The sequence below is a fragment of the Trachemys scripta genome, chromosome 2 (assembly GCF_013100865.1).
Source record: "Trachemys scripta elegans isolate TJP31775 chromosome 2, CAS_Tse_1.0, whole genome shotgun sequence".
In the NCBI taxonomy this organism is placed as follows: Eukaryota; Metazoa; Chordata; order Testudines; family Emydidae; genus Trachemys; species Trachemys scripta.
The window spans coordinates 28,836,749-28,854,456 of NC_048299.1; the positions used below are offsets into that span (position 1 = coordinate 28,836,749).

A 17,708-nucleotide genomic window follows, 5' to 3' on the forward strand; every position below is an offset into this window, starting at 1 on the left:
GTCAAAGTATCATCATGTTTCTCTATAATTGTATATTAATCCTAACTTTCTGTGTCCAGCCAAAACCAGAAGATGATGCTTGAGCAAGAACGTCTTAGAGTTGAGCATGAGAAACTGAGAGCTACAGATCAGGAGAAAAGCAGAAAACTGCATGAACTTACGTAAGTAGTAATCTTACTTCAGGCAAGAAAATGTGTGGCTGGGGATCTTAAAATTGTAGATACTGGTGAGCTGAAGTGGTGTGGGAGATGTTCATTACTTAACACATTACCAAGGATACGATTCTGTCACAGAGGTCACGAGTTCTGTGGCTTTCTGGGGACCTCTGAGACTACTTCTGAGGCAGGGTGGGAGCAGCTGTCAGATCCGGGCTGCCGGAGCAAAGGCTGCTGGAACAGCTGGCCGGTGGCCACCCAGGGGTCAACGGAACAGCTGGCCACCATCCAGCCCCAGAGTAGGGGGCTGGTGGAACAACTGGCTGGCGGGGGGACACCAGAGCAGTGGCTTGGGTTGTGTGAGCAACAGTGGTCAGCCCCCTGCAGGGCTGGAGCAGCTGCAAGCCCCAGCAGCTCTTTGTCCCTCTCTGCCCCCCAAGGTTGCGGGCTTCCGTGAATTTTTGTTTGTCTGCGGCCTGTCCCTGACTTTTACTAAAAAATATCTGATAGAATCTTAACCTTGCATATTACGTAAAGGCTTCAGAACTGCTCAGCCACACTATCCATAGTCATGTTAGTTCCTCCAATATTAGAATGTTATATTAGTTTTGTGCCACTTCACTTCAAAATAGTCCATATTTTAAGAGAATTGTTTTCCCTTCCCATGGCAACCACAGTTACTTGAGATGTTATTGTGATTTAAGAATTCCATTACTGTTCTGAAGTGGAAATGGGCTACTACTTGTAGGATTGTTTACTCATCTTTAATATATTTTCTTCCTCTCATCTCACTGTTCTCCCCCTCCCCTTTTTAAAAATCAAAGTCTGAAAGTGTGACCTGATTCTGAGGCACTCTCCGCCACCCCCACCCCAAAATAAACATGCTACCGTTTAGTCGGCTGTAATGCCAGTTCTTTATGGGAGAACCATTTTGGATTACCCACATGTCAAATTTAAAATGGGTAGTGGTTTGCCCAGTGCATGCAAGATTGAATCTCCTATAGACTTTTTCAGGAAACTAAATAAACTGTTTAAGGGAATTGGTTATGATGGCTCAAAATTGGATGTATAAATGTAAAAAGAAATTTCTCTAAATGCCTCTAGCCAGAGGAGCTCTCATGGATATCTTTTTAAAGACTTTGTCCAAAAATGTATTGATTTATGTGGGGATTGGGACACAAAACATACTCTAGTTTACAGAAAATTGGTGAGCATGTATTTGGAAGGATTACCAGAGAGTTGAATGCATTGTTTTATTGACTGCCTTATTGAACTATGTAATTTACATTTACTGGGTGTCATATTTTGCCCTGTTGTATTGTAGTTTTCTGTAAAGACAAAACCTGAAATTTTTATTCGTGCCTGAAAATTTGTAGATTTTAATTTTGCGTACCTAAAACTTGAAAATCAGTCATGAACTTGGTTACATTGGTCTGGGAGCTGCTGGTCTGTCAATGGCAAAACAAAATCCCTTTTAGAGTGATGGCAGCCAAAGCACATCTAAGGTCTAATATTATCAATCATCAAAGATTTTTAAACAAATGCCCTTACACCAGTGGAAAATGCAGCTTTATTTTATATCCTGGTAGGTTACAATTTTTTGGCCCATAAAGTCACTTCATTCTAACTCTGTTTTATATCCACACCCCCAAAGCAACTTGGAACCAAATTATATCAAGCATTAATCTCTTAATCTATCGGTTCCTCATACAGTATGCATAATTGAATCATATTATTATTGAAGTTTGGATGGCGTGAAGTGTAAGATTATCACAATTAGATGATTTTAAAGTGTAGGCCAAGGTGTATAATTTTTAACTTTATACGGTACAGTACCATAAATGCATGGCCTTTTCAAACCAAAGACAATGCTGAATACTAACAGTGTAAAACTTCTTTAGTCTCAAACTCAAAAACATATTTATAAATTTGCTGTGACTCCCTCCAGATGAGATCTGAAATGCAGCTGGAGCTCATGAGCATTTCCTGTTGCAACATTAGAAGTGGTAGAATAGCCTAATCAATTTAGACTTCAGACTTTTGGTGATACTGGGTGGAAGGAAATTGTTGTTATAAAGACCAAAAAAAAAAAAAAACCCATCACAAAGTTCTGTTTCCTTTCTCATTAAACCCAACACTGGTTCCCTACTTTTCACCCTTCACTATATTTTTGATCATAATAAAGTGCCTGGGTCCTTTCCCCAGTATCCTACCTGATCTCTCCAATTGCCTCATAATTTGAAAGAAGCTGAAACCAGAGGCCTTAACAATAAAGTTGATGCTTATTTCCCAGGAAGGAATCTTAAATAAGATGTTGAGAGAGACCCTATAATGTGATTTGGTGTCATTAGGCTGTTGTATCTTTTGGAAATTGGAAATCTGAACTGCTAATACATAAAGGAAGAAATCGGCATAACAACATGAAAAGTTTTTTTCAAATTGAATAAATCCTCCAGCCCATCCCCACATACTATCTATTATCTCCTTGATCAGTCAACGCAAGAAATATTTGTAGGACCAGTAGCTCTTTCCAAGCAATGGCTCTGGACCTATAATCAGAAGTTTTCAACCTCTGGTATGTTAATATGGCGGTTTTAGGGTGTTCTGTAACTCAGCTGTCTGAACTGACTTATTAAAATCCCTTTTAACGCTAATTGTATACAGATTTTCACACAATATCCCTGCTCTTCTAGTCTTGGGCTCTTGAGTGCTCTGCCATCTGTGACTGATTGTAAGGTGGTTTTGCACTTTGCATAATTAAGGATTAATCTCCTTTCTATTTGGAACATAAAGTAGGATTTATAAGGTTTGTATTTTACACAAATATAAATGTTTAGCTGTACTAGTGTGTATATATTCTCTAATTGTTAGGGTTATGCAAGACAGACGAGAACAAGCAAGACAAGATTTGAAGGGTTTGGAAGAGACTGTGGTAAGTTAGTTATTACAATGTGTACTTAAAATAAATGCTTGTAACTTTTGTTCATGTTAAGAATTCTAAGCTGTAAAATGCTTATTTGTTGTTTTAGGCAAAAGAACTTCAAACGCTACACAACCTTCGGAAGCTGTTTGTTCAAGATCTGGCTACCAGAGTTAAAAAGGTAACATGACATGATAGCAAGACTCGTCTGTATTTTAAATGTGGAAGGAAGGAAGGAAGTGAGCCTAACTAATTTAATGTAATGTAGTTCCTTTGGTTCCGGTTTTATTAAAAATCTGAACACCCACATATCACTATTTTCTGTTATTACCACAGAGTGCAGAGATTGACTCAGATGATACGGGAGGCAGTGCTGCGCAAAAACAGAAAATTTCCTTTCTTGAGAATAATCTTGAGCAGCTCACAAAAGTCCACAAACAGGTATAGTAAAACTCAAGACTAAATGAATTTAACTTTAGAACTTTAAAATACATCTTGAACAAGGAACAGTTTTTGAAGGTATAATGCATGTGTACATATTTGTATTGTGGAGTAGTTGTTCAGACATTTCAGAGATGCTTGCTTGTCTCAAATTTTAACTTCAATTTTTAATATTAAATACATAGACTAATGTATTTCTATGAAGGTTTTTTTACAATAATTTAGACTTAAATGGTGGTGTGTGTTTGTATATATAATGTAGTGATATCTATATTTAGATAAGTGGTGTAGTTCTATTGACTCTTAATACTTAAAAGGAAATTTTACTGCTCATATGTATTATTTTAATTACCGTATATACTCGTTCATAAGCTGAATTTTTTTTAAGTAAAAGGAAGCACCAGAGAAGGGGGTCGGCTTATGAGAGGGTATAGAGAAGGGAGAGGTGGGACACAGCCCCTCCCCCCCAGCAAGGAGGGGCAGCCCAGCCAGCAGAGCCAGAAGGGAAGAGGTGGGGCCAGAGTCTCTCTGCTTCTGGGCACACTGCTCTCCCCCCAGCCTCCAAAGCAGCTGTGCAGCTCTGGGGCTGGCAGGCTGCAGCCGTGCCGCTCGGCCCCGCCCCTCAGAGCACCCTGCGGCCATGCCGCCCAGCCCGCTGGAACATGCTGTGGCTATGCCACCCAGTCTGGCCCTCCAGAGCAACTCCAGCCAAGCCAGAGACATCCTCGTCTGGCCCTCCCCAGGTGGGAAGGGATGGGATGGGGAGAGTGTGTGGGTCCCAGACTAGGGATGGGGTCATGTGGGGGGTGGTCACAGGGGTTATTGCCCTGACCCCCAGCTTCTCCCTCCTCCCCTCTCCCAAAATTTCCCCACCAGTTGCTGTCCCAGCCCGTCAGGGTAAGCAGCTGGTGCGCCGTGACACTTTGTTTACTTAGGTTTACCTCCGTGCCTGCGGATTCTCGAGGTAAACAAACCATCTCGGCCCCCCAGCGGCTTATCCTGTTTGCCCGGGAGCCAAAGTTTGCTGACCCCTGAATTATAAGGTCGGCTTATGAACATGTCATAAATGTTTTCCATTTTTACTTATCCATGGGGGGGGGGGCGGCGGCTTATAAACGAACCGGCTTATGATCGAGTATATACAGTTTATTCAGTTTAAACTTTCAACAAAGAAAGTATTGTCCCATCTATTATGGTTACTTTCATCTTGCTACAGTGAAAAACTAAAGATATTTTGCTTATCCTCAGCTGGTACGTGATAATGCAGATCTTCGCTGTGAGCTTCCTAAACTTGAGAAACGACTTAGAGCTACAGCTGAGAGAGTTAAAGCTTTGGAGTCTGCACTAAGGGAAGCCAAAGAGAATGCATCTCGTGATCGCAGACGATATCAGCAAGAGGTAGACCGTATTAAGGAAGCCGTGAGATCCAAGAACATGGCCCGAAGAGGACACTCTGCACAGATTGGTTAGTAAAGAAGATACTGCAGTTTCCAAACATGTGTTTTGCTTAATTTTCCTTTCCTTTCCATTCCATTCTATTCTATTCTATTCTTTTTTTTTTTTTTAAATAACTTCAGGCCAAATTCTGTCCTGCATACATGCCTGCAGCTCCTAGTAATGTCAGTGAGAGTTGCACATGTGAAAAAAGGCAAGATTTGTCACTTAGTACAAAAACTGCTATAGTTAATTTCGGTGTACAATACATGCAAATCTTTGTAAGTCATTGCTTTGTTGACCTGATTTGTCTCTTCGGTGGTTGGGCTTTCACACCATATAAAACCTCACCTGCATGGAACACTAACTACCAAGGTGAATGTTCTGTCTCCTTTAAAAACAAAACAAAAGTTTGAACATAAACCAAAAAATTCTATAATTTGCCCTTCAAGTCTTTGCTGTACTCTTGTGATGGCAAGATTACGAAGTGGCTATCAAAACAAGGGAAGGACAAGAAACTTAAGTGTACCCAATTTCATAATCAAATTATTAATGCCTTTGCTAAAGCAATAAACAATTTTCTCAGTACTTTTTTGGTAATTGATTTGCTTAGTTAAGTATTTTGAATAGAAGGATTTCATCAAAACTTGACTATCATTTCTTTATAAAACTGGAAAATCCAAGGAGAAAACGCAAGATCTAAGACTTCCGTAATTTAGTGTTTTGAACTTAAACGTAAGGATCACAACAATCCTCATCACCTTCCATTCCAAATGCAAGGTCCATTCCTTCAACTTTGCCTTCTCTAATATCTGTACAAAGCAAAATGTACTTAAACAAACAAAGCCCAATCTCAAAACACTCCATCGCTCACAAAATTTCCCCTCTGGAGAGGATGAGAACAAAACCACATATGACTAATGTTACTCAAATCTCTTAATGCAAGGCTGTAAGGCACTTGGATACTGTGGTGATGAGAACAGTATAAGAACATGGAATAGTCCATACATTCTATTAATTTATAAAAAGTTACCCTAATTTTCACTTTAAACAGTAGGATAGGTACAAGTTACTATGCACAATAATTATCATCTGTAAAGCCACTCCTCTGCACGCTCAAATATTGAAGGTGCTTGCCAATCAAAATAGAATTCTTTTTACTCAAGGATTTAATGCTGTGGCCATTACCTTAGTAGCTATCACCTACCATGATCTATTACACAACATAAAGAATAAGATGGTGTCATCTCTAAAAAGAGGATGTCAACCTGTGAAATTCGTTGCCAAGGGATGGTTGTGAAACTATAACTGGGTTCAAAAAAGAATAGGTAAGTTCATGGTGGATGGGTCCATCAATGGCTGTTAGCCAACATGGTCAGGGATGTCCCTAAGTCTCTGACTGTAAGATGCTGTGACTGTCTGACAGAGGATGGATCACTCAATAATCACCCTGTTCTGTTCATTCCCTCTGAAGCATCAGCATCTGCCACTTTAGAAAGACAGGGTACTGGGCTAGATGAACTATTGGTCTGACCCAGTATGGCCATTCTAATGCTGGGAACAGAAAGTGATTAAGAGAGTTAATCTCTCTAAAATGTCTTGCTTTCACAGAAATTGATCGGGATGTGCAGAAGTATTTGCTCAGAGAGTATCCAAAAAATATGAGTCACTAGACAACTTTTATAACTTGCATTAACTTCCAAAATACCAGTTATTAAACAGGAGTTCACTTGACACAAATTCTTCTGTCTGTGAGAAGTCACTGAAAACAATTCTGATATCCGATCTAGCTAACCTGAGGGTGGTCTAACAGCATTATTATCCATTTTTCTTGTGTTATACAGTAACAACTTTCAACCTCAGATTTCAATGGCAGATTAAACCACATCAAGAGTATTTGCTTATTTAAACCTGAAAACACAGTAGAATCTTACTAATCTATACTTTAGTAAACCATCAGTCTATATTGAAAATGGATTTAAAGATTTGTTGCTCAAAGTAGGAGGAATCTGGAAAATTTTCCTTGTGCTGCTGGGATGGGGCCAGTGCAGTGAGCTAACGCTCCCCACTGGTCAATAGCGGAGCACCATCTCGTCCACTAACCTTAATCCAGTCTTCACTGAAGCCCTGAGACAGGACTGGAAAAGCTGCTCCCATCTTGCCCGTCTCCTCCCCCCCCCCCCCCCCCCCCCCCAAAGCCTTGCTTCTGAAAGTGGAATGGGATAAACCATGCAGCAAGTGTCTGATGTTTGCTGCAGAAGTAGAGGGGAGAACTGCTGTATTAAAATGGCTTTGGTTGTGCAGACAGTAGTTTGCTTTGAGGGGAAAAGATAGTCCCTTATTTCTGCTTCCTCTTAGATCACCAGAAGGACAAGAGAATGGGGAAGATTTGAGGGTCTCTTTCTACCTTTATCACAGAGCATAGGGAGAGTCCTCTGATATGCTAGAAAATGGCCCTGGGCTGACCTATTAGGAAAGATTGGCTGTCTATGAAAGGCCAAAAGCTAGCTGGACAGGGAAGGGAGGAGGTAAACTATTTTAGTCCAAATTTATAAAATTGTGCATGCAGATTTCTCTGAGCATACCAATTTTAACTATAATACAAGCACAGAGCTTCTTGTGCTTCCAAAATCCCAGTTTTAGAGCTGTACCCTCTCTTCCTACTGCTGAGGTCAGCTAGGCAAGAGAAATTGCTCCAACTTCAGATCCCTAAGAGGGAAGTGGGACATGTCCTAGGCCTTTTTTATGATTTTTTGCTATAAGTTGGGGAAGGATGAGGGAGGAAAGGCCCCTTCCCATTCTGAGTTGCTGGAGAGTGATGGCTGTGGTCCTGTCCCTGATCTCCCATCTTCTCCCTGGGGGATTTCTAAAGAGGAAGATTTCAGAGTAGCAGCTGTGTTAGTCTGTATCCGCAAAAAGAAGAACAGGAGTACTTGTGGCACCTTAGAGACTAACAAATTTATTAGAGCATAAGCTTTCGTGGACTACAGCCCACTTCTTCGGATGCATATAGAATGGAACATATATTGAGGAGATATATATACACACATACAGAGAGCATAAACAGGTGGGAGTTGTCTTACCAACTCTGAGAGGCCAATTAATTAAGAGGAAGAAAAAAAAAAAAAAGCTTTTGAAGTCATAATCAAGCTAGCCCAGTACAGACAGTTAAGAAGTGTGAGAATACTTACAAGGGGAGATAGATTCAATGTTTGTAATGGCTCAGCCATTCCCAGTCCTTATTCAAACCGGTGTTGATTGTGTCTAGTTTGCATATCAATTCTAGCTCACCAGTCTCTCGTTGGAGTCTGTTTTTGAAGTTTTTCTGTTGTAATATAGCCACCCGCAGGTCTGTCACTGAATGACCAGACAGGTTAAAGTGTTCTCCCACTGGTTTTTGAGTATTTTGATTCCTGATGTCAGATTTGTGTCCATTAATTCTTTTGCGTAGAGACTGTCCGGTTTGGCCAATGTACATGGCAGAGGGGCATTGCTGGCACATGATGGCATATATCACATTGGTAGATGTGCAGGTGAATGAGCCCCTGATGGTATGGCTGATGTGATTAGGTCCTATGATGATGTCACTTGAATAGATATGTGGACAGAGTTGGCATCGGGGTTTGTTACATGGATAGGTTCCTGGGTTAGTGATTTTGTTCAGTGATGTGTGGTTGCTGGTGAGTATTTGCTTTAGGTTGGGGGGTTGTCTGTAAGCGAGGACAGGTCTGTCTCCCAAGATCTGTGAGAGTAAAGGATCATCTTTCAGGATAGGTTGTAGATCTCTGATGATGCGCTGGAGAGGTTTTAGTTGGGGGTTGAAGGTGACAGCTAGTGGTGTTCTGTTATTTTCTTTGTTGGGCCTGTCTTGTAGGAGGTGACTTCTGGGTACTCGTCTGGCTCTGTCAATCTGTTTTTTCACTTCAGCAGGTGGGTATTGTAGTTTTAAGAATGCTTGATAGAGATCTTGTAGGTGCTTGTCTCTATCCGAGGGATTAGAGCAAATGCGGTTATATCTTAGAGCTTGGCTGTAGACAATGGATCGTGTGGTGTGTCCTGGATGGAAGCTGGAGGCATGTAGGTAAGTGTAGCGGTCAGTAGGTTTCCGGTATAGGGTGGTATTTATGTGACCATCGCTTATTAGCACAGTAGTGTCCAGGAAATGGACCGCTTGTGTGGATTGATCTAGGCTGAGGTTGATGGTGGGATGGAAATTATTGAAATCATGGTGAAATTCCTCAAGGGCTTCTTTTCCATGGGTCCAGATGATGAAGATGTCATCAATGTAGCGCAAGTAGAGTAGGGGCGTTAGGGGACGAGAGCTAAGGAAGCGTTGTTCTAAGTCAGCCATAAAAATGAGCCATTACAAACATTGAATCTATCTCCCCTTGTAAGTATTCTCACACTTCTTAACTGTCTGTACTGGGCTAGCTTGATTATCACTTCAAAAGTTTTTTTTCTCTTAATTAATTGGCCTCTCAGAGTTGGTAAGACAACTCCCACCTGTTTATGCTCTCTGTATGTGTGTATATATATCTCCTCAATATATGTTCCATTCTATATGCATCCGAAGAAGTGGGCTGTAGTCCACGAAAGCTTATGCTCTAATAAATTTGTTAGTCTCTAAGGTGCCACAAGTACTCCTGTTCTTCTTTTTAAAGAGGAAGAGAATCTGTATCTCGGTGTGGGCCATAGCTTCAGTTTTGTCAGGGAGTAGCAGCTGTTTGTCAAGATAAGACTTCACCCCACTAGCTTTCAGCCTTGGCTCCAAAACTTCTCCAGCTGATGCTGTCAGCTAAGATGATACCTAGTCAGGATGTAAAAGAATGCATGACCACCATGAACCCAGTTGCTATATATGATGATCACACTGACAGATCTTTTGATTCAGCTGTTTGAAGGGAGGATCTGACAGTAAATGCTGAATGCCTGATGTAGTACACCTTTAGCCATTAGCAAAAAGTTGGCACCTCCACCTTTGGATAGGGCGCAGCTTCTGCAACTGCATAACTCAAGATGCATATACCAACAGCAGAAATTTCAGTAACTTGTTTTCTTGATGAGGCAGAATCAGGCTGGTTGGGCCTTAAGGTGCAGAGTGCATGGTTATAGATTTGACATTGATCTGTTTCATACAACCAATCATAAGATACATTGCCTGAGTCTAACGATCTTGTTGTTATAATCTCCAGAACATCACTTCCTAGATTTTAAAAATGTTTTTCTCATTTTAGAAAGCATGATGCAAATAGTAAGAATATGACTTTCTCAAGGTGTCTTAAAACAAAATATTAATGAATTTGAACAACAAAAGGTCAAATGATTAGAATTGCTTGGTGTATGATTTCTAACAGTCACATTTTATTTCGTGTAGCTAAGCCTATCCGTCCCGGCCAGCATCCAGCAGCTTCTCCAACTCATCCAAGTGCAATTCGTGGAGGAGGTGCATTTACTCAAAACAGCCAGCCTGTCACACTGCGTGGAGGTGGAGGACGGCAGGATAAAGTGTAAGTTTCTCTTTATAGGGGCTGTTTTTTAGTGTCTCCTTAAGATAGTGTATTTCATAGTTTGTGTTTGTAATCCATCCAACCGTGTGAACAAACCAGTTGAATATTCTGTGGTTATGTCTTGCCTTTAGAGGACTGTGCTAAAATATGTAAATAAGCAGCCCATATTGTTGCCTCCTTTTGTACAACCAAAGTCCAGTTGTGTAGTAAAGGGGCAGTTCTGGGGTTAGGAATCGTACTTCTAATTGAACAAAATACAAAAGCTGTAATGTATAGATCAATTTGTCACAACTGTACTACATAAAACATCTAATGTAGATTTTAAAAAACTCTTGCTGTTTGAGTTGAGTTCTCAGTGTTACTCTTTTAAAGTACTATACAAAGTGCTTCAGTGATCAGATTTTCAGCAACAGAGATTAGTATGTGATTTAAGGAAAAAAAAAAAAAGCATCATATGAGTATATATTACAGCAAATGAATACTTCATTGAAATCAATGGGACCCTTCACATACTTAAGTACCAGTGTTGATCTGGGGCTTTAAAGCATATTTTCACACTAATAGATTCATGGCAGTTGGTCGCTCCCCTCTGCTCACTGTAAAACATCGGCCCCATTTTGAGTATTCCATCTGTCTGAGCATCTTGCTGCACAATTAGTTGTCTGTATTGAAACTGTCTGCATCTTAGATTGAAGCACAGAGCACACTTAGAGCCCTGTGGGTCCTCAGATCCTGTATATGTAATAATTCTCTCCTTAAGGACTCAGAATTTGGCGTTTATCTTAGCCTTCCACAACTAGGAAAGAATGGAACTATTAGGGGTCATGCTTTTTGTTCCTGGGATTAGAGAGGAGTCAGGGAACAGGAGTGTGAAGTACAAGATTTTTAAGTCCAAGTCTCCTAAGTATCAGACAGCTAACTGATGCTGGCAGTTGATTAGCACCTAGAAACCATGGTGACTGGGTGTTTTATAAATACTCAGATCATAATTCTCTCCCATTGATAAAATTTGTATATTGACTTTCTCTTACTCTCATTGCCTATTGATCTCGCATCTCACTTGAAAAAGAACTTTCACTCTTTGTAGCTGTATACTAGTTGGCATTGGGAAATTCAAGCAGGGAGACTGTTAGCTGTTAGACTGAGTTCTTAAGTATAGCAGATTAGCCAGCTAAGGGAGATAAGTTACATAACTTTTGAAGCCTTACATTTTTGTTGCCAGTGCTGCGAAAATTGCTTCTGCATTAGGTTATTGCAGTACTCCCCTGGGGTGAGAGAAGGAAAAGTGGGATAGTCATCTGGGCTAGTTAGAAATGAATTTTTACCCAGTGACATCGGTAGTAAGTGTCCACGTGTCCATCAAAGGCATGGTAATGGCCCCTAGTATTTATGCTTTTCACATTTAATTTATACTGGTAATGTTTTTTACTCTGTAATGGGCAAATGGAGTTGTGCTCTCTTTGAGCAGTTACATCAGTTTTACCATTGAAAACTCATAATTTGCTCCTCGGTCTGCAGATCATGTCAAAAACCTTATTGCCTGTTCCCTCTCTACCTCCCCACTTTCCAGGCACCCAACAATGGTATTTTGTTCTGAACAGGTGTGCAGCAGAGAGTGTGGGAGATTAGAAATATAGGTACATTATTTAACCATTTCTGCCAGGGTTAGTATGGATATTTCTCACTTAAAATTTACTGAGTGGCAGGCTTTTAGGGGTCTTGGAAGAAACAGGGAGTCCACTTTTTAACAGGTAATGTCATTTAATTGTTTTCATGCAAAAATATTAAATCAAAAGAAGGGTAATTATTAGTCTACTACCCATACAACCCAGCCTTTTGGGAATGACTAGTGGGTAAGGATGTCTCATTCCAAACACCCCCTTCTTTCTAAAACAGCTGAAAAGATTGTTTGAAGAGCATCTTTATCAGGTGCTGCACCCAGCCACCACCCACCTCTGTGAAAATTTTGCATGCTGAAAACTGCCAAAATATCAGTTCTAAGTAGCTATCAACTTGATGCTGGATACATGAGCAATGATCATAGAAAGTATTGGCATATAATGTGCTTGTATTAACGGCCATACTGGGTCAGACCAAAGGTCCCTCTAGCCCAGTATCCTGTCTTCCAACAGTGGCCAATGCCAGGTGCTCCAGAAGGAATGAACAGAACAGGGAATCATGAAGTGATCCATCCCCTGTCGCCCATTCCCAGCTTCTGGCAATATAAAAGAAAAGACATTATAGAAAAGTCTTTTTTTCCTGCCTTCCAGGAAATTGGCTACATAAAACAATCATCATTACTGCAAGCTACTTACCTTCCTGTAAATTGTAGACATCAAGGTATTTAAAACAACCACGCCTGTTGTTCATTTTGACATTGTCAGGTATAAAGCAAACTTCAGACCATCAATTTGATAAAAGCGACTAAAGGTTGAAATGGATATTATATTGAAAATAGCACTAAGCACCTTGTTCTTAATTAGTGTAAATAATTGATTATATTTCATGTCTTTGGCATATGTTTGCATATCAATTTAACTGTCTTTTTCTTTATAGTTGCTGAAAAGTGAATGAAATATGAAGATGATTGGATATCATGCAGAGAGAGTCATTCCATGACAATAATCTCTCCCATTGAAGATTGTAGGATTATTTTTTGAAAATGTATAAATTATACCTGGCCTGTACAGCGCTCTCCCCTCCTACAAATTCTGCTGATTTCCCAACAAAACTAGAGTGCAATTTTGGCGTCTTGAAAAATGACATGTTACTTCAAGTGTAGCTCTGTCCATTACAGTTTGTCTTTCATGTCTTAAATTTAGTCTGCACTGTGCCAAGTTGAATGTATGTTAAGAAAATCTTAGTTCGAATTTCCTAGTTTAATTTGTGTACATTTTATTGTCTTAGGGAATGTGGAACAACGTTGAAATATTTTTTTTTTATTTTATTTTTACCACTTTAAATAACACTACTTGTCCCACTCTGAGTTAGAACAGCACTGTACATCGAAGTTCTCCTGAAGTGATGTTCTATTTAGCCAGGACTAATATTATTTGTACAGTGTGGAAATACTGAAGTGTGCTTATGACAGCTGCCATCAGGCACTTAAATCTTGAAACCACAGAACTAAAGATTTCAGTTTGAACAAGGCTGTTTAACTGTTATCTGATTAAATACCTGTTATGTTATTTTTAGTTAAATACTGTAAAAGTAACAAGAGTAAACTTAAGTTTACATGGGAAAAGGCTTTGGCAATAGAATATTTAATCTGTCCTGTTCTTGATTCTACACATAGCGTAGCCTGATGGAATGAAAACATTCTGCTTCATTCTGATGAACATTCTGTTCACTATCACCAGAGTTGGACAAATGAGTATTTTTCACTAATTTAGTGTACACTGAAATGAGCTAGAATAATCTAGGATTCAATTCTTATGTTTCCAATACTGTATACATACTGGAATTCTTGAGATGAAATTTAAATTTTCAATTTAAGAAAATGAGTCAATTGAATCGTTGGATAATGAATTAAAATCCACTAATAATGGAGGCAAAGAAACATTTTCATAGCTGATACAGCCAGAAATCCCAGAGATGTGTAAAAACTGTGCTACACTGAATTGTATTGTAATCTGTTTACTTCTAGAAATAGTTAAATGTCTACTCTACAGTAGTTTATCAGACTTTTTTCTTTTTCTTTTGCAATATAGTTGTGTAGGATTGGCTAACAACAAGTAAACTGTTTTGGTTTTGAGCTGATTCTCAAAAGTTTTGAGCACCCATAACTCCCACTGAGGTTAGGATCAGGCTTTTAATGTTGTAATTCCATCATTTGTGTAATTTATTCCTAGGGTTGTAGCCACTACATTTTTAGAACAGTACTTCTCAAAAGATGGAAATGTTACCAGATCTTTGAGAGGGAAGGAACTTAGCAATATGAAAGAGAGTTCAAATAATTGTTTTTTCCCAAACCAGCTAATGTTATCTTTAATATTAGTGGTCTGACTTTTTTGGCTATTCATCAGTTGTTGTGGAAACGTAAAAGCTCCATAAAGACCTCAATGGTAAATCACTTTTAAAAACTTTTTATACAAAGTAAAATATTTGTGCTATGATGGAGCATAGTCAAATCTTAGACCTTAATTCAACTTACTGTTTTCTGTTTCCTTCCAACTACTGCAGCTTGACTTTTATAATAGGTTAGATTTTTAAACCTATTTGCTTCAGTCAGAAATCCTCACTGTTTTGGAGTTTTCAACCTTTAAACATCTATTTTTGCTCTTCGGAGTGTTTGTCTCTGAGTCCTAATCTTGCAAATTCTTCTGAAGCATGATAAAGGCAGCATATCAAGGAAAGAGGACAGTGAAGTAGCAGTTATGATAGATGGTTTTAAATGGAGTCCTCTTAATGGAAACAGCCTTGTCCATTATCTCTCAATATTAACTGCACATTTTCAGACTTCTGCATATTTTACTTTACACTGGCTAAAAACTGGCTTCCTTGGAAATATTCTCAGATGAAGCAGGATTTTTTCTCATGTAGATGGTAGTTTCATTCCTGTAAGTAATGTATCACGGGTATTGGTGCTGAACATTGCTGTGTAATAAGCAGTAAAATAAACTGTAACTAGCATGTAGCTCAAAATGTACATCACTTTTTTTATATCTAAGCTTTTTTATTTTAAGCTTTTATGAAGTTTACCAAGAATTGCAACTTACAATTTTCAAAGAAATTGCTATTTTGTTCTTTTTGATTCAGTTATGGTAGGTCATCTGGACAGGACAGTTACTGTTTTGTAAATTAAATCTGTAATAGAATGTTAAATGCATTGCTGTTTCAATTTGCAGTCTGAGTGGTTTTTATTTTTATGTTCCTCTGGATCATATTTTTTAAAAATGGTTTAGAGTAGGAACTGAATTAAATAAAGGAATAATATTTATTCATGGTGATCAACTAAATTATTTGCATAACTTAAATACTGACTCACTACTGTGTGTAACTCTAAATTTGACATGAGATGACAAGTCTACCTGTGGAACACAGTGACTTAATTTCAGTACATGAAGATGCATTAAAACATAATTGGTTTGGGGAAGACGCCATCTAGTTTTAACTTACCTGCATGCTGTAAATGTATCTGTGTTTAAATAAAGAGGAAAACAAAAATCTTTGAAATGTAGTGAACTTTATTAAGACTTTGCAACAGTGTCATTGAGTCAGCTTCATATTAATACTTTTCACTTGGCAAGACATGTATTTTGCTGTGGGTTACAATCAGTATACTCCTTCACTTTATTAGAGCCTTTGTTGTGTCGTTAATGTCAGTTAGTGTAGGTATTGGAAAAAGATTGTTCCATCAGTCTTAACAGTTTGCGTTTTTTCACTCTAGTAAATTCATGTTATGAAAAGCTTCCAAGATTGATTGCATCTTATTCATGACAAGACTTTTAAATATGGTGTGAGCTGCTTCAGCTGTGGATTTGTTGGCCCACCACAAAGACAGAGGCAGTGATAGCATATACTGTTTTCCTAAATAAACTGATATGGAGAAGAGGGCTTGGACTTGATTTCCTTTTCACCAGTATCTTCACTGACTCCTACAGTTACTCCTAATTTTTAAGTATGAAATCAGGATAAAGCCAAAATCTTTCTCTCCTCTCCCCCCCCCCCCCCCCAGCTCTTCTCAGAATGATTTGAAGGGGAGTAGGCTTGATGTAGAAAACATACACAGGCATTCTAAATACACAGGCATATGTGGTAGGTGTGAGAAACTTCTAGGTGTAGAGACGTCCCTAATTGCTCAGTGCAGCCCTTTCACTTCGGCTTGTCAGTAATAGTGGTCACACAGAACTGGCTAAAGTCTGACTTATAGCAGCCAGTTCCTTTTCCTTAAAAATTGGATAAAAGCACATCCATGAATATTAACTGCTATTTTGCCTTTAAAATACTTCAGTACACCATTTCCTGGTTATGGGGGAGAGTCATAACCAACCTTCCACTACATCCCCTTGGTTAGATTATATTTAATAAACTAGTCTGAGTGACAGTGGGGAAGAGAAAAGTGTGCTGACACTGCTTCTCTCCCTCACCCCAGCAGGAGCAGAGGGCAATTTGAGGAATGCAAAAAATGGGTAGCAGGGCCAGAGTAAAGTAGTCTGAGGCCATAGGCACACTGACAGCACAATCTCCTCCCCATGCTTTGGCTGTGCTCTCATGCAACAATAGAGGATATCTTCCCATTCTAGGGATGGCAACAGGGAATGCAGCAACAAGATCCCCCTACCTCAAGAGCCAGAGGGCTGCGGCAGGAGAATCCTTAGTACTTTTATGCCAGACCCTTGGTAAAGCAGAACTGGTTATGTCTACACTTAAAATACTACATCAGCACAACTACACCACTGTAGTGATTTGGTGTAGACACTACCTCTGCCTGTGGGCGGGGTTCTCTTGGTGTAGATCAGTGTTTATCAAACCCTGGGGCAAGCCCCCTGAGAAGGGAGCGTGGAGGAACATAGGGGAGGTGCAGAGACAGGGCCAGCCATGATGCAGGGCAGGGAGGGAGCACCATGCTTTCAGACACACTCTGCCCTCAGACCAGCTCTGTCTCCAACCCTGTTCAGCCTCCAGGTCCAGTTCCACCATCTCTGCCTCCAGTCCCAGCTCCTCCCCCATCCGCAGTTCTATCCCTAGCTGTGCCTTCAGCCCGCGCTCCACTGCTGAGGAAGCCTTGGCTGCATAGTAATGGGAGAGGGGGGTGCAGACAGATTCAGTTACTGGTAAAAGGGGGTAGTGGCAACTGAAAAAGTTTGAGCACCACCTGTGTAGATAATGCACTTCCCTGCGAGGGAGTAGCTACGTTGCTGGAAGAATTCTGTGGATTTAGTGCTGTTTATGCAGGGGCTTAGGTCATCATAACAATGCATCTGAGGGCTGTGGATTTTTCTCACACTGAACCAGTGTAGTTAAATCAACCTAATTTTCTAGTGTAGGTATGCCTAAGTGGGCTGGGCCTGTTGTACTCTTTTACTGCTACACAGTTCATTGTGAAGGTGGCAGAAGGTTCCACCAGAGCAGATGGTCTTGGAGTTAACACCCCAAATGAAATGAATGAGGCAATTCAAATCTAAATTATTGCTTCCGGCTTTCTGCCTACTTTGGCAGATGCCAGTACATCAGTCATGCTCCAGTCACATTTTCTACACAATCATGAGGCTAGAAACTTTTAAATGAAAGCTGACTGAATCTGTACCC

General features: G+C 39.8%; 1 protein-coding gene across 1 annotated transcript in view; it reads left to right on the forward strand.

The window, feature by feature from the left end:
• KIF5B (kinesin family member 5B) overlaps positions 1-15,625 on the forward strand; it is a 68,959-nt gene extending 53,334 nt beyond the window's left edge. The window contains exons 20-26 of the mRNA XM_034760117.1: positions 60-161; positions 3,027-3,087; positions 3,185-3,256; positions 3,412-3,516; positions 4,765-4,981; positions 10,325-10,457; positions 13,014-15,625. Coding sequence (XP_034616008.1) covers positions 60-161; positions 3,027-3,087; positions 3,185-3,256; positions 3,412-3,516; positions 4,765-4,981; positions 10,325-10,457; positions 13,014-13,020 — 697 coding nt within the window. The 3' untranslated portion in view covers positions 13,021-15,625. The remainder of the gene's footprint in view (positions 1-59; positions 162-3,026; positions 3,088-3,184; positions 3,257-3,411; positions 3,517-4,764; positions 4,982-10,324; positions 10,458-13,013) is intronic.
• Positions 15,626-17,708: the final 2,083 nt, after the last annotated feature.